Source organism: Camelina sativa, chromosome 17 (assembly GCF_030686135.1).
Source record: "Camelina sativa cultivar CO46 ecotype springtype chromosome 17, ASM3068613v1".
Lineage (NCBI taxonomy): Eukaryota > Viridiplantae > Streptophyta > Magnoliopsida > Brassicales > Brassicaceae > Camelina > Camelina sativa.
The window spans coordinates 11,719,024-11,746,074 of record NC_141896.1 but is presented as its reverse complement, the minus strand read 5'-3'; the positions used below and the strand labels follow the sequence as shown (position 1 = coordinate 11,746,074).

Genomic DNA, 27,051 nt, shown 5'->3' with positions numbered 1-27,051 from the left:
GACCAAGTCTAATCTACAATAATATAGATGTTTTAAAATTAAACATGCGCATTGCCTTTCCAGTAATGTTCTTGAGATGATTTGGCGAAGCTTTTGAAGAACAATTAATAGTTGGCCACATGATCACTATATGTATGCTTGTGAACTTTACATGCTCGATTATCTAGTCTGCATTTCTTTTTTAGTCTTGGAACATTATAGTATAAATATTGCCCTTCCAAATAGATTAAAAAGGATACAATTAAGATGTGGGGATCTATAAGCTGTGATCATGCCTTCCTGATAAGGAGGCCTCTACTGCCGTCTGCTACAAAAAAAAAAACAGCCTGTCTTTTGTCATTACACGCTTACTTTGGTATCCTTGCATTTTGGACTTTTCAATTCTAAGTTGATATATAGGAAAAGCCGTGGTACTTGGCATGTCCTTGCATTCCCGTCAGACAAGTTGAGCATATGACTTTAGCTAAGAATTCTTCAAATGTTTTGCTTTCCAGGCCTTCCTTAGGTGTTGGTCACTATCATTATCACTTGGCTTGTAGTTATTCTGATCCTACCACTGTGATCTGGTTAATTTTTTTTTTTTGCGGTCTAAGATGACTACAATTTTGTTTGCTACAGTTTTTTGGCTTCAAAAACCCGTTGGTTCAGAGGTTGCTCCGGGAACTTGTGACCAATTCCCATGGAATGCTAGAAACTAGCTCCATCAGTAGGGCCTCTCAAATCCGAGCCAATGATGAAACGCCAGCCATGTGTGCAAATCCAAATTTATTATATTATCTGGACATGCCAGTGGCTAGAAAGAAAAGAAGCAGGAAACCTGGAATGACATACCAGAATTCAATAGTTAAAGATGGTCATAAAAAGCAAAGATTCCAAGACTCATTATCGGGTGGCGAGATTTTAAATTCTGCAGCAGGGCCAATCTTCTCAGTAAAAGAAGAAGTGGAGACAGTTGGCCTGAAAGTAGCACCACCAGAGCAGTTGCATGCTAGTCATGCTACAAACGAAAATACATCTCTACCATCAGAAAAGCCACCACCAGTGAAAGTTGTCACCCCTATTCAAGAAATAGACCCGCTTCCTGGCAGCTGTAAATCAAAGCCATTATCTAATTTTTCTGAAGAGGTAATCCATAAAGAACTTCTAGTATGCTTTTCTTGAAAGCTTTTTCTTTTGATATATTAGCGTAATAGACTTTGTTTCACCAGGAAAGTTGTTTCAAACAGTGAGAGTATTAAATTTTGCAGCTTCATGGGCTGCAAGAAAAGGAAACCAAACCCAACGATGATATTTTTCTGCATGAAAGCCAAAATATGACTGGTACCAGTCTTTGTGCACCTGATAGTTTTGATTTCCAGCAAGGTATTAGCTTTTCATTCTAACTTGTTTAATACCAAGATGTCAACATCTAGCAGTAAGAAGATTGTAATCATTATGGCTGCATCTTTTCATGGATTCCTTTTTGTCTGATTCTTGCAGATAACAACATAAGTTCTGCTCCAAAAAATGATGATGATACAAGTTGCGAGCAAAGAGAAGAATTGACCCTTGCTAACATGGTAGTCGGTGAAGGGCTTTTAGCTGAACCAGATGCAGAGGATTTAGCTGACTCTACTTTGATTCTGACTTCTAAAAATAGTGATTCTGATTCAGCTGATCAGGATACTGTCAAATCAATGATGTCATTTCTACTTCCTCAAGCAATACCATTGCTCAAGAAGTTCTCATGCAAGAAGCCTCCAAAAAATTACATGTCAGACAACTGCAAAACGAGCCAACTTGATGATGCGTCAGGAACTGGTATACTAATTTACATATCCTTTACATAGTTAACCCTTAGGAAAGGCTTGAATTATACTCTGTTTTAGATTTTCAGATTGCAGTATTTTTTTCCACAAAAGCAGTAATTCATGAAGTATTCTCTTATTCCATAGTCTTCAAAATTTGCAGTTGTGTCACTGTCGATAAGAAAACCTAGTGAAGATGATGAGAATATGCAAGTTGCTGCTCCAGATCCCGATCAGGATTTTGCAAGTAATGTAGCCATTGCCCCTGACAGTTTTGATGAGCCTCACTTGGATGGTCCTAGGAGTGGTCATATTATCTCTTCTTCCAAGGAAGCTTATCCAGCAGACCTTCCTAAAATCCCCGTAGCCGAAGAACATGTTGCAATAGTAAATGATCTATCGGTTTCTGCTTTGACGACCACTGAGATCATAGGCCCATCTTCACATGATGTTAGTACTATTGTGGATGAGAATATTCAAGACCAATATTTGAAGAAGTCCATGTCAATACCACAATGCAACAGTTCATCCAACATGATTTTATCCCAAGAATCGAAGGAACTCTCTGCAGAAGATGGAAACTTGTTACAGACAGAACACTACTCTGAAAACAAGGAACCAAAGAGTACAGTTTGTTGTTCTACTGAAGGTAGTACGCTAAATCTATCAATAGCACAATTTGCGTCCACCCATAAGCTTTGCATGACTGTATCCGTCTACTGTGTACTATAAGCATGAGTCTAATTGCTTGCAGGTACTGGTTTCGTGGTTGGCACAACCCCTACTGAAGTTGGTTCTGTCAAAAAAGAAAAACATAAGGTGTATAGCAGGAAAAGAGTCTCGATCAATCAACAGAAAAGAAATAGAAATTCATCCTCTGAAAGTGAAAACAGTTGCAGAAATACTGGAGGTGATGACTCCGTAAGGAATATGTCTCCTGTTAAAATTCCACGTTTGTTGGAGATTCAGCCGACCTTGTCTACCAACTCCGAATCAAATAGAACAAATCCACGGGGAAATGAAAGCGGTCATGTAACAGAAAAATACCAGGGACCCGAATTGGTGAAGGTGGATAACAATACATTACTCAGTGTAAAACGCAATGAGGCGTTACAACAAGATATGAGGTCAGCTCATGCTTTTGGAAATGGAAGTATATCACCATCCTCATTCCCAGCTTCAAAAGTTGAGGATTTCCAAGCCAATACTGGTGAGGCATGCGGCATCCAAGTTTCTGAACCACCTTTTACAAATTCTCAGTATAAGGAAAATACTAGCGAGAAAAGCACGTCTGTACTGGAATCTCCAGCTAGTCCAAATTTAAAGCTGAACAGGGATGTAAAGATCAACAATGAGATGGAGAAAACTGCTGAGCTGCTTGGCTGCTACTTTCATCCCATGCCTGTTTCATCAGTATTACTCAAGTCTGTTGGAAATGAAATCTATATTTGCGTGTTCAGCTTTGCTACAGAGGATAGAGTTAGTACCCTGTTTATGTACAAGATATCAGCTAAAGCACCAAGCAAAGGATTCCCCTCTGTCATTGGTCACACTTCTGTCAAACTCCCCATTGTGGATGACAAGTCTGGTGGAAATGTAAATTCATTTAACTTTTTCTTCGTTTCTTATGTTATACCTGTTTTTCCTCTCTAGCTATCTGATAGTTGTTATATTTTCTCAGAGAACACTCGAAAGATCTTATTTTCACTTCACCCCAGACGGGGAGCATCTTGTTTTTACTGGCAACATCAAAACACCTTATTGCAGGTTTGGACTTCTTTTTACTGTTTTATACGGTACAGAAAAATATAGACTAAAGATATCAGCTAAGGGATTACTCTTTTTCGTTTTACAGGAAGAGAGATATTGATTGCTCGTGTTTGACTTGTACAACAGCCTGCTTTGAGGAGAATGCAGTGAGGATTGTCCAGGTGAAAACTGGTCATGTTTCTCTTGTGACAAAACTTCAAGCAGATGACAGTGTGCAGTGCGTGGTGGTGTGCGATCCTAACTATCTCATTGTAGCTGTTAAAAGTGGAAACCTTATTGTCTGGGACATGAACTCTCATTGGAGGTTCTCTCAAAAGAATTCATTGTTCTAATCTTAAAATAGTTGTCAGATCCTTCTTTTGTGTGGAGCTGCAGGCTGGATCATCATTGTTGAACTTTCTGCTAATGTTCACTTCTCCTGAAATTGTAGAGGTCCGGCTGAAGAATTCGTTACACTTGCAAATCCTTGCATATCTTCATGCATCGTGGAACTGAAGAAGATCCCAAAATGTCCTCATCTCGTTATCGGGCATAATGGTATCGGAGAATTTACAATATGGTATTTTGTTCCCTCTCTATCTTTGAATTTTTTTTTCTCTACCTATCTCTGAGTTAAATTACAGAACGTTATATCTGCTAGGAATGCTGAGGATCAACCAAACTTGCTTTCTCTTTGCTTCATTTTCCCATGATTGCTTGCCTGCTAATTTTTTCTATTCTCGACCTAGGGATATTTCAAAGCGAAGTCTAGTATCAAGATTTGTATCTCCCAGCAAAATGATCTTTGAGTTCATACCGAGCAGCTTGTTTGCGTGGCATCCTATATATAGTCATTCTACAATGGAGGATCACATTGACATGATTTTAGCTGCAACAAAATTATGGTTCTCAAAAGGGATCGACAACAAAACATTGGTTCCAGCTGAAGTCAAAGACACTGCCATCTGGCTTTTAGTCTCTACTGATCTTGACTCAAACCCTAAATGTGATGGTGTAGAAAGTCCAGCTAGATGTTGGAGAGTGGCTCTGCTTGTAAAAGACCAAGTCATATTGGGAAGTCAATTGGATCCAAGGTATCATCACACATCTATTCTATTTTCTTGTTATGCTCATCTGGTTTCTCCATATCCTTAGAGAAGTAGTTTTGATTTGAGGACATATGAGAAGTAAGGTGTATGAAATACTAACATTTCTAAATCCGTGGTTCATTGGCTATGGAAAACAGGGCTAGTGCAGTGGGCACAGTATCAGGTCATGGAGTAGCAGGCACCCTTGATGGACTTGTGTATTTGTGGGACTTGTCCACCGGTGCTAAACTTGGCTTTCTCCATGATTTCAAAGGTAAACATTGATTGAAAGTCGTAAATATATATATATATATATATATATATGTTTCCGGAAACAAAGCATCTCCCCTTATATTAAGTTCGTTTAAGCAGATATGTGAAGCCAATCCTCAAAAGTTATTAATTGTTACATGGAATTTGTTCAGGTCAAAGAGTTTCATGCATAAGTACAGATGATTCAAAAAATATATGCATAGCAAGTGAAGATGGTCAGCTTCTGGTTTATTGCAATCCGGAAAAGTAAACTCAAATCAAGGAGGGCAAACCCAGTTAACATCTAAAGAGGGTTTTTGCCAAATTGGCTTTGATTGGGTACAAATACAATTACAAGTTTTTTTATGCTCGTAAATTTTACCGCATAACTTTTAAATACAAGTTGAGGAGTTATTATCTAGTTGAAAATGTAAGAAAGAAGTATATATGATAGATGATGATATAAATAAGGGAATCTTATGTATATAGGTAACGTTTCTCAGTTTCCTATATTATATCTAGTTGAATCTTATATAGTTGAATCTTATATATATCTGAAACAACTCTTTCCGTTTTTTTTTTTTTTTAATACCTTAATTTACTAGTGGTCCCATACCCACTAACATCCTAACATCAACCAATAACCAGGGATAACCAAATAAAACAGTTTCCATTCAATCCAATAGAATTCCAACTTTAATAACCCAATACTCAATAGCAACATAATCCAAATAAAGAAATAACCAAAAGCTAACATCCTACAATGTTCCACTGACTTAATCTAGCAACCTAACAACAGCTAGAACACAATCAATCAAGCCTCTAGAACATCCTCCCCCTCATCGCCTTTGATTCCATTACCTGCACACCACAAACAACAATTGAGATGCGTAAGTATTATCATAAATACTTAGTGAGGCCATCCTCCCATCTACTAGGTTATACACACAAGCAAATGAGACCCTCAAGTTTAAGCAAAACAAACAACACACAACAATACATCGAACCAGGAAAACAAGTCTCGGATAAGACTAGTGTCGACCGATGCCAAACGATGTCGATCGATGCTACAACAAAGGTGTCGACCGATGCCAAACAGTGTCGACCGATGCCCCTCAGAATGGTGTCGACCGATGCTCTTGAGTGTCGATCGATGCCTCCTCTGCAATCACGATCTGCGCGAATCCGAAAGTTGAACTCTCCTCCCAAATCATCTCGAATCCATTTCAAACTCAACCAAACGACTCGGAAATCACTGGGAATCACAAAAGCAACGAACCCAAGCAACAAAACAACACAAACAGCAAAGAAACACACAAAACAAGAGAGATCTCATGCTTAGATCAACCATGGTCAAGCACTCACCTCAAGAACAGGAAGATTGGATTGAGAAACGTGGAAAACAACACCTCCAGAAGCTCCCCCTTCGTTTCCAGCAACAGATAACCCTCTTACAGCTTCAGATCTCTCCAAAAACTCCAAGAACAAGCCCAGAAAATCCCAGAAACGTTTTCCTCTCTTTTCTCTCTTTCTTTTCACTCAACGGCGACAAATGAGACTTTCTGAAACCCTTCTTTCGTCCCAGACACTTAACACACGATTAGGGTTTTAAATCAAACCAAACCGAACCAATTCGGCAATTAAATCAAACCCGACCAAACCGGAAAAACATGGTGTCGATCGATGCCACCAAGGGTGTCGATCGACACCCACACCAAAAATACAAAAATTGGTTCGCGGGCGTTACAATTCTCCCCCACCAATATGGATTCGTCCCCGAATCCCGCAATACCGTCCATCTGCCAAGGACCTCCGTGCCACCGTCTGCACGGCCCGCACGTCCCCAGACCGGACTAAACACCGTCAGCCAAGGTTTCCCGTGCCACTGTCGCAACAGCCCGCACACCTCTGACTGACCCTCGAGGTCTCCCTCTAGCCAATATACTCGCATCCTAAACACTATTTGCTCACAACTCAGTGCTTCCCCCGTCCGTGGTCGCAACCATCGAATCATGCCGGCTCGCTATCAGGCCAACCGCCTTAAGCTACGGCATCCAGGAAGTCACTCAGACACACACACACTCCCCCCGCTCTCAGGTCGCAACCTTCGAGTCATACCGACTCACTGCCAGGCCACAGCCTACAGCTACGGTATCCAGGGAGTCTCACGCGCCCACTCCCCCCGCTCTCGGGTTGCAACCCTCGAGACATACCGGCTCACTGCCGAGCCGCGGCTCACAGCTACGGTATCCAGGGAGCCTCACATACTTAGTCGCACAACCAACCACCCCAAAGCGACCAAATATCAAGAGAGATGGGCAGGAATACTCCGTACCCGCTCCAGCCACGGACTACAACTCGGACCCGGCTAGACAAGCTCAAGTCGCGGTCTGCTTCTCAAACCACTTCTTAAACCTTGCCTTCATCCTCGCCTCGGGCTCCCAAGTCTGCTCCTCTACTCCGTCACAGTCCCACAGGACTCTCATCAAAGGAATCTTCTTCTTCCGAAGTTCCTTGACTCTCCTCTCTAGCACCCTCACTGGTCTCGCCTCTAAAGTCATGTTAGGCTGAAGATCCTCAGGAATCTTAGCCAACAACTGATCACCCTCGTGAAGACACTTCCTCAGCACCGACACATGAAATACCTTGTGGAACGCACGCATAACCTCAGGCAACTCCAGCCGGTATGCCACTGGTCCCACCCGCTCAACCACTCTGAACGGTCCCATGTACCTCGGACTCAACTTAGTCTCTGTCAATGACCTGTTCGGACCCCGCAACATGGCCATCTTGAGGTACACTCTATCACCAACCTGAAACTCAAGATCCTTTCTCCTCTTATCAGCATAACTCTTCTGCCGATCCTGAGCCTCCTTCATGTTCAGCCTCAAAACCCGAATCTTCTCCGAGGTCTCCTGAACAAAATCTGCACCAAATATGCTCCTCTCCCCCACCTGAGTCCAACATAATGGTGTACGACACGGCCTCCCATACAAGGCCTCATAAGGAGTCATCCCAATACTAGCCTGGTAGCTGTTGTTATAAGCAAACTCCACCAAACTCAAGTGATCTGCCCAATGACCACCCCAATCCAGCACACACATCCTCAATAAATCCTCCAAAATCTGGATCGTCCTCTCTGACTGACCGTCCGTCTGAGGACGGTAGGCTGTACTCATATGCACCTTCGTGCCCATCTCCGCCTGAAATGCCTTCCAGAACACTGAAGTGAACTTGGAATCTCTATCAGACACAATACTAGCAGGCACCCCGTGCAATCTGACTATTTCCCTCACGTACTTCTTGGCCAAAACCGCTGCTCCATCAGTTTTCTTGATGGCCAGAAAATGCGCGGACTTAGTCAAACGGTCCACAATGACCCAAATAGCATCAAACGTCCTCGACACAGGTAAACCTACCACGAAGTCCATCATGATCAAATCCCACTTCCACTCTGGAATGGGTAAACTCTGTAACAAACCACCAGGAACCTGATGCTCCGCCTTCACCAGCTGGCAAGTATCACACTTCGCCACCCAATCAGCTACGTCCTTCTTCATCCCGACCCAGTGATAGTACCGCTTGAGGTCACGGTACATCTTGGTCGCTCCTGGATGAATATAGAACTTGCTCGAATGAGCCTCTCTCAGTATCTCCTGCCTCAAATCCTCACCCTTGGGCACACAGATCCGACCATGCACAAGGATAGTACCATTGGCAGAAACCTGATACTCTGCACCCGCAGCCTTAGAGGCATTCACCAGCCCCTCATCACTCTCTTGAGCTAACCTCACTCTGCTCAACAAATCTGCTCTATCAACTGCCTCCAAACCCAAAGGTTCCTGTGAGATAGCACACAAACTCAATGCACTAATCTCACCTACCAACACCTCCATATCCTGCTCCTGAGCCGAAGCCACCCGCTTCCGACTCAAGGCATCTGCAACCAGATTAGCTTTACCAGGATGGTAAGCTATGTCCAAATCATAATCCGCTACTAACTCCATCCAACGCCTCTGCCTCAAATTCAGCTCAGGCTGAGTAAAAATGTACTTCAGACTCTTGTGATCTGTAAATACCTGTACCTTCCCACCATACAGATAGGATCTCCAAATCTTAAGAGCAAAGATCACTGCTGTCATCTCCAAATCATGAGTATGATAATTAGCTTCATGCTTCCGCAACTGCCGCGAAACATAAGCTATAACCTTCCCCTGCTGCATAAGTACACAACCCAACCCCACTCTAGAAGCATCTGTATACACAACATAAGGCTCGTCCTGCTCAGGCAATGCTAACACCGGCGTGGTAGTCAACATCTGCTTGAGACTTGCAAAACTTGCCTCACACTCTGGTGACCACACAAATGGGACATCCTTCCCTGTAAGCTTAGTCATCGGCTGAGCCATACTCGCAAAACCCCGAACAAACCTCCTGTAGTAACCTGCTAACCCCAGGAAACTCCGAATCTCAGTGGCACTCTGCGGCCTCGGCCACTCCCTGATGGACTGAATCTTCTCTGGATCCACTGAAACTCCCTCAGCTGAAACAATATGACCCAAGAACCCCATCTCACGCTGCCAGAAACTGCACTTACTCAGCTTAGCAAACAACTTCTGCTCCCGCAGCTTCTCCAACACTGCTCTCAGATGTACTGCATGCTCCTCAGGACTCTTAGAATATACCAGGATGTCGTCGATGAAAATGATGACTGACACGTCCAGAAACTTCTGGAACACGCTGTTCATCAATCTCATAAACGCAGCTGGCGCGTTTGTCAACCCAAACGGCATCACCACAAACTCATAGTGCCCATATCTCGTCCTGAAGGCTGTCTTCCTCACATCTGCCTCATGAATAGGGATCTGATGATAACCTGAAGCCAAGTCGACCTTGGAGAACCAAGTAGCACCCCTCAACTGATCCAACAACTCATCAATCCTCGGGAGAGGGTACTTGTTCTTCACAGTAACTCGGTTCAAACCCCGGTAGTCAATACACAACCGAAAACTCCCATCCTTCTTCTTAACAAACAACACCGGAGCTCCCCACGGTGAACAACTAGGACGGATAAAACCCTTGCCCAACAAATCCTCCAGCTGCTTCTTCAGCTCTGCCATCTCTGCTGGAGCCATCCTGTAAGGAGCCTTGGATAACGGCATCGTCCCCGGTTCCAGCTCAATGGTAAAAGGATCCGACCGAGATGGTGGTAATCCCTGCAATGACTGGAACACATCCTCAAAGTCCTCCACAACCGGAATACCGCTAACCGTAGACTTCCCCACTGACTCTGGCATAGATATAGTAACCAGATAGGCCTCACGGCCCTTCTCGATCATCTTCCCTGCCTGAACGGCTGAGATCACGAGACTCCCCGAAGTCGGTCTAATACCCTGAAAAACCAACTTCCCTCCTGGACGCTCAAACTCCACTCTACCCCGATAGCAATCCAAATGCACCTTATACCGATGCAACCAATCCATACCAAGAATGACGTCATACAACTCCACTGGACTGATAAGCAAATCCGCTGGCCACGACTCTCCTGCGATCTGAATATCAACTCCTCCAGCTCGACCAATAACCCTCAGAAACTTGCCTCCAGCAACTCTGACAACTCCTGAACGCTCTCCAGAATCCCCTCTGATCCCCGCACTCACGGCACACTCCGGAGTAATGAAGCTATGAGAAGCTCCAGAATCAAACATAACATGGGACTTAAACCCGCCCACCAACAAGGTCCCTACACAAACCTCATGTGTTGAGAACCTAACACTTGACCACAAACAAAAACAAATATAATCTGAACTATTGAATTGACTAAGTTCGAATCTCAGAGGTTATACCTGTGATCGCTCCTGCACTAGTGCCACCGGGCTCCTGAGTCGAATACACCTGAGTCGTCGGCTCAATCCAACCCACCGGCTGCACACCGTGCTGCACACCCTGCTGCACCCCTGGCTGAGCTCCAGCCTGCAACACCGCTACCGCCCTCTGCTGCAACTTGGGACAACGAGGCTTGATATGCCCCGTCTCTCTGCAGTAGTAACACACCCGAGTATCTGTCCGCGGCTCCGTCACCGCCCGCTGCTCTGTCACTGCCCGCTGCTCACCTCTCTGTGGACAGCTAGACACCTTGTGGTCCCTACTACCACACCCAAAGCACTTCGCACCCCCGTGCCTCGATCTCTGCATAGCATCGAACTTCCTCTTCTGCCCCTGCGCAGGCTTGCCGCCCTTGCTAGGAATAGAAAGCGGCTGAGACTGCTGTGGCTACACCGAAGAACTGACCACAACCACCTGTGACCTCAAGTCATCCTCTATCCCAGCTGCAACCTCAACCAGCTCTGCTCTCGTAGCATAGCTCCTCACTCTGCACCGAGTCCTCAAATCATCCCGTAGAGCCAACAAAAACCTCCGCACCTGAGCCGCCTCTGGCTCCCATGCCCTGCCTGCATACCCCACAAGCCGACTGAACTCTGCATCCAGCTCCCGCACTGTACGGTTCCCCTGAGTCAGACCCAAGAACCGTGCCTCCATACGATCAAGAGCCTCCTGAGGAAAATACTTGGAGTTAAACTCCCCCACAAAATCTCCCCAAGACATACCCCTCTGCACCCTCCGTGCTGTCACCGACCTCCACCACACACGAGCATCTCCTGACAAGTAAAACACTGCCAGATCCACCCTGTACCGGTCGGGACACCTAAGCGAAAGGAAAATATCCTCCATCCGCTCTCTCCACTCATCCGCTACACTCGGATCGGTACCTCCTGAGAAATACCCTGCTCCCACATGCCGCAGCTGCTCCATCATCCGCACATACTGAGCATCCACTACCTCGGCCCCCGGCTGCACACCTGCCTGCAAACCCGCTGCAGGCTGCACCACTGGAACCTGTCCACCACCCACTGGCGGCACTACTGGATCCTGCCCACCAACCACTGGCGGCACTACTGGATCCTGCCCACCAACCACTGGCGGCACAACTGCTGGAAATCGCTGCAAAGCCTGAGCTACCTGAGCTAGCAAGTCCATCAAGACATCCTCCCTGCCCGGAGCACCCGCAGCTGCAACCCTCACACCCGGGGCAACACCGTGACCGACACCGGGCCCATCCGCCCTGCCGTCACACAAACCAGTCTGGTCTCCAGACACACTAGGATGAACCTGTGACTCCGCCACCTCCTCGCTGGCCATGCTCTGGGTCACACTCACACTGGCCTCAGGAACCTGACCTCGTCCCCGACCACGACCACGACCACGCCCACGACCACGACCGCGACCAACAGCATCCTCACCTCTAACCATCTGTATCATCCAAGAACAGAAGGCTAAGCAAACAATAATTCTAATACACAAAAACACAACTTACCGTGGAATCACAATCAGGCTCGAAGAGGATGTTCTAGGACTTCATGCCACACACAATTGCCAATCACACAATCAATTATAGCATGTAATCCTAAACATCAACAGCAAAAGCACAATGAACCCTAGACCTAGAACCGTAAGGGCTCTGATACCAAAATGAAACAACCCTTTCCGTTTTTTTTTTTTTTTTAATACCTTAATTTACTAGTGGTCCCATACCCACTAACATCCTAACATCAACCAATAACCACGGATAACCAAATAAAACAGTTTCCATTCAATCCAATAGAATTCCAACTTTAATAACCCAATACTCAATAGCAACATAATCCAAATAAAGAAATAACCAAAAGCTAACATCCTACAATGTTCCACTGACTTAATCTAGCAACCTAACAACAGCTAGAACACAATCAATCAAGCCTCTAGAACATCCTCCCCCTCATCGCCTTTGATTCCACGATCACACTTTTCCTTTACCTGCACACCACAAACAACAATTGAGATGCGTAAGTATTATCATAAATACTTAGTGAGGCCATCCTCCCATCTACTAGGTTATACACACAAGCAAATGAGACCCTCAAGTTTAAGCAAAACAAACAACACACAACAATACATCGAACCAGGAAAACAAGTCTCGGATAAGACTAGTGTCGACCGATGCCAAACGATGTCGATCGATGCTACAACAAAGGTGTCGACCGATGCCAAACAGTGTCGACCGATGCCCCTCAGAATGGTGTCGATTGATGCCTCCTCTGCAATCACGATCTGCGCGAATCCGAAAGTCGAACTCTCCTCCCAAATCATCTCAAATCCATTTCAAACTCAACCAAACGACTCGGAAATCACTGGGAATCACAAAAGCAACGAACCCAAGCAACAAAACAACACAAACAGCAAAGAAACACACAAAACAAGAGAGATCTCATGCTTAGATCAACCATGGTCAAGCACTCACCTCAAGAACAGGAAGATTGGATTGAGAAACGTGGAAAACAACACCTCCAGAAGCTCCCCCTTCGTTTCCAGCAACAAATAACCCTCCTACAGCTTCAGATCTCTCCAAAAACTCCAAGAACAAGCCCAGAAAATCCCAGAAACGTTTTCCTCTCTTTTCTCTCTTTCTTTTCACTCAACGGCGACAAATGAGACTTTCTGAAACCCTTCTTTCGTCCCAGACACTTAACACACGATTAGGGTTTTAAATCAAACCAAACCGAACCAATTCGGCAATTAAATCAAACCCGACCAAACCGGAAAAACATGGTGTCGATCGATGCCACCAAGGGTGTCGATCGACACCCACACCAAAAATACACAAATTGGTTCGCGGGAGTTACAATATCTAACTCTCCCTCCCTCTGCTAGATTTGTTGTAACTTCAGTGAATTCTATCTAGTCTTAACTCTTAAGCCATTTTTGCTAAAATATATAATAAAAAATTAAAAACAAAGACAAAAGAAAATGAAGTTGTGGAAGCCCTTTGGCCCAGTGGTTGGCCTAGGGTTCATTAATCCTTCTACACTAGGAGGTTTGGGGTTCGAGTCCTAGATAATGCGATTTATTAATTGTGTAGATTTAAGGAGGTAAATTTACAAAAAAAAAAAAAAAATGAAGTTAAAAAAAAGAAGAAATTATCTACAAAAAAAAGAAAAAAAAATGGAAACGACGACGTTGGTGTTGGTGGGTAGGGTTGTTGTTATCGTTCTCTCTTCCCTTGTGTTTCTTCAATACTTGCGTGGTCGACAAAATCTAAAAACCCCCGCAGAAAAATCAAAGACCTTTTTGATTGCTACTCTGTTGCAGAAGAAGATGCCGACTCTCACAAAGCTTTACTCCATGGAAGAAACCGCAACTCACAACAAGCAAGATGATTGCTGGATCGTCATCGACGGCAAGGTCTACTCTTTTTTTTTTTTCTCAACTGTTTCTTTCTTCTAATTTCTCTTCAATCCCTATTCATAAGGGTACATGTGTGTTGGAGAAGATCTTGAGAGGGTTCTTCACTTTCGGAAACCATATCTATCTCTTGTTGACTCTAGATTCTTATAAATTGCTGTAATATATGTTAGTTAGATTGAGCAAATCAGAATCTTCTTCTTCTTCTTTTGTTGATAATGTGTTGACTTACTCAATTTTGGGAAACATTGATGAACACTTACAGGTCTATGATGTATCCTCGTATATGGATGATCATCCTGGAGGAGATGATGTGCTTCTTGCTGTCACCGGTAAGCTTCTTCTTCTTCTTCTTCTTCTTTTTTTCACCATCTTTGCTTATGACTGATCTGTTTGTTGTCTCTAATGTAATAAGTAAAATGTGATGTTGTTGTTGTTGTTGAAGGGAAAGATGCAACGGATGAATTTGAAGATGCAGGGCACAGCAAAGATGCTAGGGAACTCATGGAGAAGTATTTTATTGGCGAGTTAGACGAGTCTTCTGTACCTGAAATGCCAGAGCTTAAGATCTACAAGAAAGAACAGCCAACAGACTCTGTTCAGAAGCTTGTTGATTTCACAATGCAGTATTGGCTTGTTCCTGTCTCCATTATCACCATCTCTGTTGCGGTTCGCGTCTTGCTCTCTCGCAAGAGATAAGTAGTCTCTCTTTCTTGTTTTGAGTTACTGGGGATTCAACTTTACACGAGAACTCCCCCATTATAGATTTTTGTATCACAGATATGATGATAGATCATTATTATTATTTTTTCACTCTCATCAGACTTTTTAGTTTGGATCATGTTTCGATACACATTTAATGATATGATTAATGGATGATGGTTTGGTTTGCTGGTATCAATCTCCTTATAACAAGTCTGCCTCACAAAGTCGACATTATATACTTCTATAGCATTGTGAACCTCTGATATTATGTAGGATCTGTCGATTTGATTTTAGAAAGGTCATAACCATCTACCAAAATATCTTCCTTGTCAATTCAGTATATGTGACTGAGACACTGGTGGATCTATGATATAGCCATGAGAATATCTTAGCTATGATCCGTTTCATTGGAACCCCAATTCCTGAAAGTTGGGTAGCACTATCCCTAAGTTACAGTTGAGAAAGCCACATCATTGGAGAATTTCTTTGCTTTGCATTGTACATGGATCTCCTCTCAAGTTCATGCAAGTATAGGAACTGATGTATCGCTTATTGCTTCTGAACTGAAATCGTCCACGTTCTATAAGACCAACCAGTAAAAAAAAGGGAATCCCATAGGTTAAATCTTGTTCTGACTTCTGTTGATGATAATGCTCTGGTGGTGGTATTATGGTCTGCGTTCACTTTGTCTTCATATTTGACAAATACGATCAAATATGCTGTTGTGAGAAAGTTCTACGAAAATTTCCACTAATCTAAAAACCAGATCGAGAAAATGAACAATGTGGTTGAAAAAGATGAGACCTTTCTTAGCCAGCAGTATCCCAAATCTGATTTGAAAACAAAAATACCATCCAACATAGTAAGTGGCTAAGCACATGTATATTAGGAGACCCAAGTTTCCCATGTCCTTTCTTTTACAAAGTTAAGAAAGAAGATGAGAGACATATTTTCCGACGGGACAAAGACAAGTTGTTAATTGCTTCCACCACCACCGAAGAGGTAATTCAGAGATGAGCCGCCTCCAGGGGCCGCATGTACCTTGGTCGATGGCCGGTCCTGCATTAAGCCAAAATTGTTTTAGTTAAACTGTGCGGTTCACCAATGCATAGATGTTTAGATAATTAAATGTTAACTCATTCAAAAACTTGAGTGAAGTTGTGGTTTGTTCATATCATGCAAACAAAACTCAAGGATGCTTTTTTTTCTGCAAAAATATTTGCTACTTGTGGGTGAGAAGGTTTTGCTTTTGGTAAATGACATAGCCAAGTGATTACACAACACAACAATGTCAATCACTTTATCTATAGGAAATCAAAATTTTACAGCGATAAAAAGAGATAATACCGTAAGGAAGTTGCCTGTGTTCTGTCCATCTGTTCGAGTGTAGTTGTTTGTAGAGGAGTTACTGATACCAGCAGGTATTTGCTTGGTAACATTAGCCGGCTGAGCAACAACGGGTTTAGGTGAAGGATCAGCATTCACAGGCAGAGTATCAGACTGAGGAGCTGGATCATTGCTAACGGCTGGCTTTGGAGCCTCTTCTCCAGTACCAAAAAGATATCCCAAAGAACTTTGCCCACCACCAGCACTAACTCCACGACCCATTTGATCTCCTTTTCCTGGTAAGTACACTTATTAAGGCCTTGGATTCAGAACATTGATGTATATACAAGATTCTGGTCTGCTAATAACAATCATTGCACATCACACACCACTTAGGCAACAAAACAAAAGATCTTCATCTAACATTTACACTCATTGTTTCAATTATTTTATCAAAGAACAAACGCAAGCATGCTTCTCTGGTTCAAGAAGCCAAACCAACCACTAAATTTTGCAAACCAAACCTAAAAGAGTCTCACACTGTTAAACGCTATAACATAAGACTGATTCTTTCAGAGCCAACATACAACGATTAAGCAACGCCCACAACAACAACAACTGAATACACATCACAGAGATCTCAACATAAAGCCACAAAACATCAATTTCTCGATGAGAAACAACACTAAGAGATACCGAGATTCGAAACACCACGACAAACAATTTTGCAATTCCAGAGAACAACAACAACAAGAAGAAGAACACGCACGAAATAAATATCGGTGCAGAAGAGAAAAATGCTAAGGAGTATAGAATTCACCTGAAAGCTTAACACTGACGGCAGATCTGGTGATCGGAAATGGAGCAACGACGAGCTGGCCTAGTGAGGACGATGATATGAAAGCAAAATCCAATTTTAAGAGACGAGAGAGAGGAGGATGTGATATTTTGGAGGGTGTAAATCGTAATTTTCGCACCTATCCGAATTAAAAGGCCAAAACGGATTTTTCAAAACAGAAACGTTACTAATCGCTATTTGTCATAACGTTCCATTGAATTTTTTTTGGGCAAATTACTGCTGGTTAATCCAATGTTTGAACAGTTAAAAAAATGTGAATAAATGACAAAATAATAAGAAATTTAAGAACAAGGTCCCAAATTTGGGTTTTGTTTCGTTCTCACTTGTTCAGAGCAATTTCAAAAAAATAAAAACAATCTCTATAAAGGTAGGTAGGTAAAGGGAATCCTATAACCGGTTTTGGTTTTACTTGTATCCGGTTTTTGAAAAAAATTATGATGATTTCTTGAACGGTATTTGAGATATCTCGACGAGGATTCGGTTCAATGACTGAGGCCGAGAGAAGAAGGGTGCGTGATCAGAGCCTTTGAGCTGAAAAACTTGTTCCGGTGGGTTCAATTTGATCATTGCTTCCTGGAGAGTAACCGGTACAGCGTAATCCTCCATGGTTTTGATGTAGAACCGTCGGATTGAACCATAATTTTTATCCGACACGTGAAGCTTTTCACTGACCGGTGCGAATGGGATCGGTCTAATGGCTACCGAGGCCAATGCCAGGTCCTATATTTAAATTGGTTACAAAAAAAGTTCGGTTCAGTAATTAAATCGATCTGTACCGGTTTAAGATTGATTGGTTCGGTTTTCATTTTACCTTTGGTGGGCTCTGGTTTAAGAGAAAGTCTCTAAGCAAAGATCTGTCGAAATCAACGGCAGTTGGTGGGTTCTTTTTGCCGTTGGCGTACAGAAAGATCTGTGCTTGTTGCATCAGATCATTTGACCCCAGCTGAATAAAAATTAAATAATTCAAATTAATACAGTTAAAAAGGAATTATAAGCATAATATATACAGTATTGTTTTTAATATTTTAATTTGATACTTATTTTGCAAAATATATGAAATTTGATCGAGTATCATTTTTGCAAATAGCATAATATTTAAAAATAATTTAACAAATACAAGATTATTTTATCCGATGACAATGTTACTTGATTAAAAAAAACGTTAAATCTCAAATTTATATCTTTCAATTTTATAAAAAAATTTCAGGGTGTCATTTTCACAAATATATACCAAAATTAAGCTATTTTCCTGATTAAAAAGTACCTGTTGATTAAAGAGATCAAGAGTGCTCTGGCCATTAGCCAACATAGCAGCAGAGATAAAGACAGCTTTGGAGATCTTAGTAGGAAACATCTCCATCGCGTAGGACATACAAGCTCCTCCAAAGTCGTGTCCCACCAGTATCACCTGTTATTAACGTTAATGTCTTAAAACATGACCCAACAGTTGTAATTTTCATCATTTGCACTAATAATGACTAGTTTATTTATAAGGTTAATTATGAACCTTCTCGGTGGGTTTGAGGGATTCAAAGAAGTGGAGGAGAGGCTTGGAGTAGTGAGCGAGGCTTGTGATGTTGTTAGTATCAATAGAGCTCACGCCTGAACCGGTCAAGTCAATAGCATCGACTTGGAAACCATGATTCTCTAAGAGAGTTATGGTTTTGTACCAACACCAAGCCCCGAATCCACCACCATGAACCAACACGAACCGCTTCGTCTCTGAGTCTGCTTCCACCTTATTTAGCTCCTGTTAGACATACACATACGTCATATGTCACAATATAGATAAGCTGTGATTTCTCAATGGCCAGTTTTTGCTTTGAGTTTACATAAAGGCTAACGATTAACTAACTAATTTGTTTAAGTTGTAGTTAGTTTTGGAAAATAAATATCATATTTTATCGTATAAATGCAAAGAAACAATCTTTAACGTATGGTTAGGCTAATTCATTAGTTTTCTATTGAGCCAAGTGCTTGCCTTGTCAACGAGCTGGTTAGGCTTGATCATGGGATCGGTACTGGACCTTTGTCTAGAGCTAGAGCTTCTTACGAATCCCGAGGTTGACTTCTTGGGAGTCTGGACGGCGGAAACAGGTCCTGAGCTGGTGCCAGAGGGCTGAGACGAGGGATAGACAACGGAGGTGGAGCGTCTGAAACTAGGAGGAACAACAGAGTTGCTGTTACGAGGGGTTTGGTTGAAGAGGAGATTAGTCGCTGCTAAGGTTTGCTCCTGAATTACATGAGAGTCTTTGTCATGGCCGTGGTGGTCTTGATGATGTCTCTCTCTTATCTTCTTTGTCTTCGCTTTGATACCACCTTTCTTAGAAGACGAAGTGGATGATGATCCAGAGCAGGAGAGCGAAGGAAGTAGTGTCCGTCTTCTAAATGAAGGCATCAACGACAGACGACGCACGTATTTGTATTTCCCGGAGTTACCTCCTCCTCCGCCGGAGGATTTCTTGGGACGTTGTTCCTGTTCGTGAGATATACATGTGAACGAGTTCCCCATTTTCTAGAATTTGCTGTGTTAGTTCCTCCACAAAACAAAAAGAGATGTTTATAGATACTACATGTTCCCATGTTCGTGCTCGCCTCTGTTAGTTGTTGATAACAGTTGAGACCTTCACGTCGGGACAAAAGATATCTGCATTGGACTTTGAGGTTACAAGTACTCCAAAGCATTGATTGCTTTGACTAAATCTGACTGGTATTGAGGAATATATATGAGAATAACTGTGTTCAGAGTTGGAATGTTTGTACATTATAAGATGATACTTTATTATAAATGATTAAAAAATGTAAACAAAATTTGGTTGCCAAGATGGAGAGACAGATGTATAGTGGAGGAACATGGAGGGCACATTGTTTTGACTTTTCAAGATGAGTCGAGTGCAGGCGAAAGCCAAAAAGGTATAAATCTATTACAAGATACAATAATAAACACACCTTACTTCCCTGAAACGTTAGGTGTCTCCAGCTCTATAAATGAACATAGATTAAGCTTCTTGTTTCCTAATAATTAATGCTAAGCTCAGCCACAGTCATCTTCTTTCAACCGAACGCATCTCCTTTAAATGTTCAGCATCAGTCTCCAGTGGTATCAGTGTTCGACCTCCCATCAGAATATAAATAGTTTTATCTGCATCAAACAGAGAAATGATGATTACAAAAAGAACCAGGGATTTTGCTTTCTTGTTCATCAGATGCTTTGGTCTGCAACTTGTAAACTCTAGGAACGGAGGAATAAAGATGTAAATCTTCTCTCTATGCCATGTTAAAATTTCAAAAACTGATGAGAGATATTGTTGTGTTTTACCTTGAAATAAGCAAAGGGGACAAGTTAAATTCACTCTGCTGTTTTGTAATGATGAGGAGCTAACTCAGCCAACCATAAGGGATCAATTCTTGTGAGGTTCTTGATGTACTTCTTGCTGGTTTGCATGAGCTCGTCGAATATAACACATTCAGGTTTCGCACGGAATAAAACAGAAGTTGGGTGGATGTGGACAATCTCACCACTTTCCAAAGCCCTATCAAGTCATTAGATGACAATGGAAGTTTTGTTAAGATGAAAAGAGCAGAGCATAATAGGAGTATTTACACATGTTACAAAAATTAAACGAACCACCATAGGTAACCTACCTGTATGTACCGTCCAATTGTCTCTGTGCTGCTTTAAGGAAAAACGATGCAGCAAGACATCTACGAAACTCAAGCATGTCATTACCGCATGAAGACACATTAAACCCCATCTGTTCAACATGTTCACGAATTTGCCTGCAACAATCCTTTTGTGTCATTATCATAATTCATCATAAGGCATAACTATCAACTGTAATTATCTACAAAGAAGGCATAACCTACCTATATATGTCACGAGCATGCTTCAAGGAACGGCTATTCACAAAGTTCTCCTTACACCATTTTTTCATAATTTTATCAAGATTGTTTCCACTGCCGGCTACTTTTTTCTTTTCCAAGAACTCATCTGACTCCCGGTAAACACTAAGATAAGTTAGGTGATCCCCTTCAACGCTAGCGAAGTGGTTTCTTGCTGTTCTTGCCTGCGAAACAAAGAATAGAAGTGGCTGCTTTAATCAACTATTAATATAAAGGAAAATAAAACTATCTCCTGGTCTTTTGGTATGCTCACCTCTTCTCTCTTCTCACGCGGATCATAAAATATGGACTCCACAGTGAGCACGGCAACAGTGATCAGCATTTCCTCAAGACAGTTGAATTGATTGGCCAAAATTAGAGCTTTGGAGTAAATAGGTTCCAGTGGGAGCCGTGACATTTGGTAGCCAGCGGGATCTTCTAGTTTACCATCATCCGTCAAGGCACCAAGCGAGTGCAACTCTGCCAATGCTTTTACAATCGCACCACTGTTTAAAATCAGATGAAAATCTAGATCAACAAAGTGTTTATGAAAAACCATTAGAGAATAAATGCTTCAGCTATGAGAGTCACACTTCCCTAAACTACTTTAGTTATAGCAACCATTAAACCAAACCACCGATATTCTCAGTATAAGAGAATATACACGACAAAAGGAAATACCTTGAAGGTTTATCTATAAAATCAAATCCAATTATATCCTCAATTCCCAGAGCCTTCAGCTGCAAAATGATATTTGAGAGGTTGCATCTCTTGATCTCTGGTTTAGTTGAGTCTTCCAGTTTCTCAAATTCCCTCTCCGGATAAAGACGAAAGCACTTCCCAGGAACCTCACGTCCTGCGCGTCCACTAAAGTAAAAGCCAAAAATAAACAAGAAAGCATATATATAATTGTAGATAAAACTCAACTTTTGCCATCTATAACCATCTTGAATGGAAAGAAAAAACGAATATAGAATAAGGTACCTTCTTTGAAGCGTCTGTGCTTTTGATGCTGGAACAACATCAAGTGATTCCATGCCTTTCCTTGGATCATAGGTTCGTGCCTTAACAAACCCAGGGTCTATAACGTATCTTATTCCAGGAATTGTAATTGATGTCTCTGCTATATTCGTGGCCAAAATCACCTAAAATGTACAAATAAAAATAACTCAGACTGGTTTTATTATCACCACAACACAACTGACAACCAAATCTCCAAAATAAGCAGATGATAGCTAAACTTCTCTAACCTTGCGAAAACCAGGCGGAGCTACAGCAAAAGCTTTCATTTGCTGCTCTGATGGAAGAGCAGAAAAGATAGGAATTGGCAGTAGCTTTCGTTTGTCTTCAGGTAAATGCTGAAGTCTTTCTTGGACAAGTCTCTCAACAGATTCGATTTCATCTTGCCCAGTGAGGAAAACAAGTATGTCACCTGGCTTCTCCTCCATATGAATCTAAGATAATTAGACGCAGAATTAGTATTACTATGACTACAAATTTCCATTCCTCAAATGCTGGTAGAGGCAGGAGAGAGATATTAAGGTCACAAAATCAATAACCTGAAATATGGTGACCAAGGCAGCATCTATATAATCAGATTCAGGATGAACAGTGTAAAGAATGTCAACAGGAAATTGTCGCCCTTGCACATGAACAGCTTTGGCACCACCGTAATACTCAGAGAAAACACGCGCATCCAAACTAGCAGACATAATGATCAGCTTCAACGGAGATAATTTCCTACCTTGACAACCTCTTAATACACCATTCTGCTGAGGACCATTCTCATCCCTTGTTTTTGTCTGCCCTTGTAATGCCATATTACCAATCTCAGTTTTCTCACCAACAGGCTTCAACCGAGCCCGCTGTATTTTTTTCAGCAAGGCCAGCAGAACATCAGTATGAACACTCCTGTCATGAGCTTCATCGACAATAATAACTGAATATCTAGAAAGATGAGGATCCAACAGCGCTTCCCTGCAGAGATTTTGACAAAAGGTTTTTAATGTTTGTTAGAACAGAGAGAGATCACCAATAATAAAACTAGTCTACAATAAAGTTCTGGTTTTGTTTACCTCAGCAACAATCCATCTGTCATGTATTTCAACCTAGTAACATTAGAAGTAGTATCATCAAACCTAATGGAATAGCCAACCTTTTGGCCTAACTGAACATCACATTCTTCAGCTACCCTTTTAGCAACAGTCACAGCAGCGATACGTCTCGGTTGTGTTATCCCTATCATCTTTCCCTCTCGACAGAATCCAGCATTGTATAGGAACTGAGGCAATTCTTCATAACGAGAAATATAAACAAAGATCAATTAAAATACTTGGTGTTTCACTTTATATATATTCCAAGCAAAAACACACTAGAGATTGAACTTACGAGTAGTTTTCCCACTACCGGTTTCACCAACAATAATCAAAATATCATTCTTTCGAACCTCCTCAATCAAACGTTTCTCCACTGGATTAAGACATACAAAACACACCAACAGAGTTAGCCATGAAACAAAAAAAAAGCACAAAAATTTGGCAAAAGAAAGACAGAACCAAGTTTGTAATAACACGCACCTGAAGCAATAGGAAGAGACTTTCTATGTTCTGCTATTTTTTGCCTCATGCTGTGATAAGTTTCAATCGCAAAATCATTATGCAAAAAAATTCAATTTTCTTTTCTGGGTAATCATATCAGAACACTATGGTTGATAGTATAGAGTAAGAGAGACTAACCTGAAGTTCGGTTTGCTGTTTTGTACAGAGCTCCGAGGTTCTCCTTGCGCCATTGATGGCATCCCCCAAAATAAAATTCACCGAGGTTTCTTCACAGTAATACGAAGAGATTTCAGAGTCGGACAAGAAATTCAACAACAGGAGTGATTAAAATCGAGCTCGATTGATTAGAACAGCAAGTTGAAAGAGACGATGTGTATGGCCTTTACTCTCGCTCGTGCGTCTTGTTTGATTCTCTATGTCAGGGAGAAACAAAAATTAGGTTATTTGGTTGGTTCGATTCAGATACCGGACGGTTGAACCGGTTTAAGATGGTTTTGATTTTTTTTTTTTTTTGTAGTGTGTGGATTATTACAATGTTTGGGATCGAATCTAGCTAGTGCATGTTTTCTAAAAATATTTATGATTTGTTATTTAGGGTTTAGGTTTGGGATTTTGTGTATATATTATGTTTTGAATTTGCTATATTTATTTATTTTGGGTTAGGGTTAATTAATCAATCCTCATACATAAATGGTTTCACAATCACAAAGCACCATGGTCAATGGTCATGGTTCAAAAGCCAAAAGTCATATTGCTTACAACGTATAAGATTTATCTATCATTAAGTGTTTTGTTAAAATATGATTTCATAAAAAAAATTATTGAGTAATGATGAATACAACAAAGAGATCCTAAGAGCATGTGCAATGCACATAGACTCTCGTAGTTTCTTATATTATACTAGATTAGACCCGCGTATTAACGCGGATATAAAAAAAATATTTGAAATTTTAAGTTGTATTTAAAATATTACTTTTATTTCATTTGATTTTTTTAAAACTTGATTTAAAGTTTACACGTTCCATCTTGCAATACAATTTTTTTGTATATTATTACATGATAATATAATTAGATTTTAATTATATGCACTCAATCAATCAACATTTATGATTTTCATATCAAAAAAATGTGCTTTGTACCAAATTTATACCTTACTTAATATTTTATAAAAACTAAAAATTAATAAAATATAATTATCAAAAAAAAACTGAAAGCTAATTTTATCTCAAATTTGAAAAAGTAACAATATTTTAAGGGGCATTCTCAAAAATGCCCCTTTTTCCATATCTCTTTTTAAAAATACCTCTTCATGTTGACCATTTTTAAAACTACCCCTCTTTATATACAAAATGACCAAATTACCCTTTTTGAGTGACAGCAAGAATGTACAGTCATCAAAATCTAAAATATTTTCCCGCCAAAAAAATTTCCCGCCAAAATTTTTTTTCCCGCCAAAATCGAAAAATTTTCCCGAAAACATTATTTTTTCCCGCCAAAAAAAAAAAAATTTCCCGCCAAAATCGAAAAATTTTCCCGCCAAAAATATTAAAATTTATACCTTTTAAAAACCTTGTAAATGCTTTTAAAAAACTTTTAAAAGCGTTTACAAGGTTTTTAAAAGGTTTTTAAACACATTGTAAACGCTTTTAAAAACCTTGTAAATGCTTTTAAAAAGCTTGTAAAAGCGTTTACAAGTTGTTTAAAAAACATTTTAAAACTCTTTAAAAAATCTTGTAAAAGCCTTTACAAGGTGTTTATAAGGCTTTTATAAGGTAGAAACCTTATAAAACCTTTTAAAAACCTTGTAAATTTTTTTTGGCGGGAAAAATTTTGGCGGGAAAATTTTTTTTTTTGAAATTTTTTATCAATAGTTTTTTGACAAAAAAATTTTTGGCGGGAAATTTTTTTTGAAAAAAATTTGGCGGGAAAATATGTCAGAAATTTTTTGGCGGGAAAATTTTGTTTTTCTTTTTATTGAATAAAATAATTTTCATCTAAGGGTAAAATGGTCATTTTTGAAAAGGGGTATATCAAAAGGGGCATTTTTAACAAATTCTCATATTTTAAATATATTTGTTTCATATTTTGTAATCTCATAAGTAATAGTTTTACTACTTGTCCAACAATATCATAAATTAATCAAAAATTCAAAGATGTTATTATGAGAAAATTATTTGTTTATGTAAAGGTGAGTATCTACAATCATTTTTCTTTTAGGATTAATAATTAACAGTACAATTTATTTAATTATGGTATTATAGTAATTAATTGTATAATTTTCTCAATTCTTTTTCTTATAGAATTAGTAAATTTAAAATTAAAATTAGTATTATTTTTATATACATATATGAACTATCTTTTCATATTTATTAAATTGTTTAAATTTTTAATTTCTTATAATTTACAAATATGTTGAAACAAAGTTTTTGTCTAATACATGATAAAATCTTTAATTGTTAAATTGATATGTCGTGACATGAGTTACTAACTTTGAAAACCAAGGTTTATATAATAACATATTAATATTGAATACGTTATTTAATCATTCACTGATTGAAAAACTTAAGAAAATTACATTGATTTCTTATTTTGATTATCTTATTTTTCTTACATTATGTTAATCACTAATTTTCACACATTAAATCTTTTCATACTTTAATCACTTTTCTGTATAACATTATTTTTACTATATGATTATAATAAATAATAATTGCAATTAAATTGGAAATATTTTCCTTATTAATTGCACATATTTTCCTGTTGAAATTAGTAATTTAATAGATAACTTTCCTATTAGAATTAGTGATATAATAGATTACTTTTGGTTCTATATACTTTCAAAAATATTAATTGTAATCTTTTTATTTTTATTATTTTTAATTTTCTTATAATTATTAGATATTTTTTTTTCACACATATCGAAATATTATCGATATAATTGACATATGTCGCGATTATATAAATTACTAACTTTGAAAACTAAGGTTTATATAATAATATTTTAATAGTTATAATTTAATTAGTTAATTATTTAAATTTTAAATAAAAAAATTCTTCAATTTGGGAGAATAATGATTACATAAGGTTATAATCTGACTTATAGACCTTCTTAGAGAAAGAAGAGAGGGGATTATTTGTTTTTATACTCACCAGTATCTCTCCTCTTAATTATACTTTTTTTTCCTCCCAATTCTACTTTTAATGAAAGAGTTAACATTACTACATTACTCGTACAGGAGGAATACTCTGCTCATTCTTGAAGAAATTAACAGGATCATACTTAGCTTTAACTTGCATCAATCTCTTCAAATTCCCCAAGAAGTACTTGTAACCATAGATCTTAGCCTCATCCACGTCTGTCTCGCCACTTGGATTGCTTCCAATATCGATGTCTCTGTAATTAAAGAAGGCCTCTCTCGGGTTACTTGACACGTACGGTTCCGCAACCTCGTAAAGCTCCTTCATCGTACTCAGGCTAGCCTCTGTGGCGTTTGCGTCCTCCCATGTCGTATAGTATTGAACCTTGAACAAGTTTCCTTCCCGGTGAGGAAACGCTGTGGCGTTCG

The 27,051-nt window shown here is 40.2% G+C and overlaps 5 protein-coding genes across 6 annotated transcripts; 2 read left to right on the top strand and 3 right to left on the bottom strand.

Moving 5' to 3' along the window:
• The first annotated feature begins 453 nt into the window (after positions 1 to 453).
• LOC147923530 (uncharacterized) lies at positions 454 to 5,427 on the top strand. Its single transcript, XM_087496478.1, has 12 exons — positions 454 to 558; positions 619 to 1,125; positions 1,248 to 1,362; positions 1,480 to 1,800; positions 1,951 to 2,436; positions 2,542 to 3,383; positions 3,469 to 3,554; positions 3,643 to 3,861; positions 3,988 to 4,116; positions 4,286 to 4,630; positions 4,783 to 4,898; positions 5,050 to 5,427. The coding sequence occupies exons 1-12, from the start codon at positions 454 to 456 to the stop codon at positions 5,145 to 5,147; spliced, it is 3,369 nt and encodes a 1,122-aa protein (XP_087352604.1). The 3' UTR covers positions 5,148 to 5,427.
• Positions 5,428 to 13,914: 8,487 nt separating this feature from the next.
• On the top strand, positions 13,915 to 15,052 carry LOC104756908 (cytochrome b5). The gene is made up of 3 exons (XM_010479564.3): positions 13,915 to 14,155; positions 14,421 to 14,487; positions 14,601 to 15,052. Exons 1-3 carry the CDS (start codon positions 13,916 to 13,918, stop codon positions 14,852 to 14,854), a joined length of 561 nt encoding a protein of 186 aa, XP_010477866.2. The 5' UTR covers position 13,915; the 3' UTR covers positions 14,855 to 15,052.
• A 596-nt stretch (positions 15,053 to 15,648) lies between these two features.
• LOC147923529 (protein SPIRAL1-like 1) lies at positions 15,649 to 17,379 on the bottom strand. 2 transcript variants are annotated; one of them, XM_087494959.1, is made up of 3 exons: positions 17,007 to 17,379; positions 16,208 to 16,482; positions 15,649 to 15,919 (listed from the first exon to the last, which is right to left on the bottom strand). In XM_087494959.1, the coding sequence occupies exons 2-3, from the start codon at positions 16,466 to 16,468 to the stop codon at positions 15,836 to 15,838; spliced, it is 345 nt and encodes a 114-aa protein (XP_087351085.1). In that variant the 5' UTR covers positions 16,469 to 16,482; positions 17,007 to 17,379; the 3' UTR covers positions 15,649 to 15,835. The 2 variants fall into 2 exon arrangements, with proteins under 2 accessions (XP_087351085.1, XP_087351086.1); XM_087494960.1 differs by having other exon boundaries at positions 16,208 to 16,494; positions 17,007 to 17,159.
• On the bottom strand, positions 17,321 to 19,635 carry LOC147923528 (putative methylesterase 13, chloroplastic). The gene is made up of 5 exons (XM_087494958.1): positions 19,027 to 19,635; positions 18,553 to 18,795; positions 18,310 to 18,453; positions 17,857 to 17,988; positions 17,321 to 17,765 (listed from the first exon to the last, which is right to left on the bottom strand). The coding sequence occupies exons 1-5, from the start codon at positions 19,555 to 19,557 to the stop codon at positions 17,478 to 17,480; spliced, it is 1,338 nt and encodes a 445-aa protein (XP_087351084.1). The 5' UTR covers positions 19,558 to 19,635; the 3' UTR covers positions 17,321 to 17,477.
• A 166-nt stretch (positions 19,636 to 19,801) lies between these two features.
• On the bottom strand, positions 19,802 to 24,078 carry LOC147923527 (pre-mRNA-splicing factor ATP-dependent RNA helicase DEAH10). The gene is made up of 13 exons (XM_087494957.1): positions 23,663 to 24,078; positions 23,504 to 23,553; positions 23,316 to 23,396; positions 23,003 to 23,219; positions 22,487 to 22,904; positions 22,178 to 22,381; positions 21,912 to 22,072; positions 21,609 to 21,794; positions 21,202 to 21,433; positions 20,913 to 21,112; positions 20,691 to 20,825; positions 20,365 to 20,578; positions 19,802 to 20,187 (listed from the first exon to the last, which is right to left on the bottom strand). Exons 1-12 carry the CDS (start codon positions 23,722 to 23,724, stop codon positions 20,395 to 20,397), a joined length of 2,130 nt encoding a protein of 709 aa, XP_087351083.1. The 5' UTR covers positions 23,725 to 24,078; the 3' UTR covers positions 19,802 to 20,187; positions 20,365 to 20,394.
• Positions 24,079 to 27,051: the final 2,973 nt, after the last annotated feature.

Excerpts from the sequence above, each read along its gene's own strand:
- LOC147923527 (XM_087494957.1), bottom strand. The coding sequence starts at position 23,724 with ATGCCATCAATGGCGCAAGGAGAACCTCGGAGCTCTGTACAAAACAGC. Across the intron at positions 23,397-23,503 it reads GTCTCTTCCTATTGCTTCAG|TGGAGAAACGTTTGATTGAG; the intron begins GTGCGTGTTATT and ends GTCTTAATCCAG. Across the intron at positions 21,113-21,201 it reads CGCGTGAGAAGAGAGAAGAG|GCAAGAACAGCAAGAAACCA; the intron begins GTGAGCATACCA and ends TTTGTTTCGCAG.
- LOC147923528 (XM_087494958.1), bottom strand. The coding sequence starts at position 19,557 with ATGGGGAACTCGTTCACATGTATATCTCACGAACAGGAACAACGTCCC. Across the intron at positions 18,796-19,026 it reads CTAACCAGCTCGTTGACAAG|GAGCTAAATAAGGTGGAAGC; the intron begins GCAAGCACTTGG and ends TATGTCTAACAG. Across the intron at positions 18,454-18,552 it reads CCCTCAAACCCACCGAGAAG|GTGATACTGGTGGGACACGA; the intron begins GTTCATAATTAA and ends CGTTAATAACAG.
- LOC147923529 (XM_087494959.1), bottom strand. The coding sequence starts at position 16,468 with ATGGGTCGTGGAGTTAGTGCTGGTGGTGGGCAAAGTTCTTTGGGATAT. Across the intron at positions 15,920-16,207 it reads ACACAGGCAACTTCCTTACG|GACCGGCCATCGACCAAGGT; the intron begins GTATTATCTCTT and ends GGCTTAATGCAG.
- LOC147923530 (XM_087496478.1), top strand. The coding sequence starts at position 454 with ATGACTTTAGCTAAGAATTCTTCAAATGTTTTGCTTTCCAGGCCTTCC. Across the intron at positions 1,801-1,950 it reads TGATGATGCGTCAGGAACTG|TTGTGTCACTGTCGATAAGA; the intron begins GTATACTAATTT and ends CAAAATTTGCAG. Across the intron at positions 3,384-3,468 it reads ATGACAAGTCTGGTGGAAAT|AGAACACTCGAAAGATCTTA; the intron begins GTAAATTCATTT and ends ATATTTTCTCAG.
- LOC104756908 (XM_010479564.3), top strand. The coding sequence starts at position 13,916 with ATGGAAACGACGACGTTGGTGTTGGTGGGTAGGGTTGTTGTTATCGTT. Across the intron at positions 14,156-14,420 it reads GGATCGTCATCGACGGCAAG|GTCTATGATGTATCCTCGTA; the intron begins GTCTACTCTTTT and ends GAACACTTACAG. Across the intron at positions 14,488-14,600 it reads TGTGCTTCTTGCTGTCACCG|GGAAAGATGCAACGGATGAA; the intron begins GTAAGCTTCTTC and ends TTGTTGTTGAAG.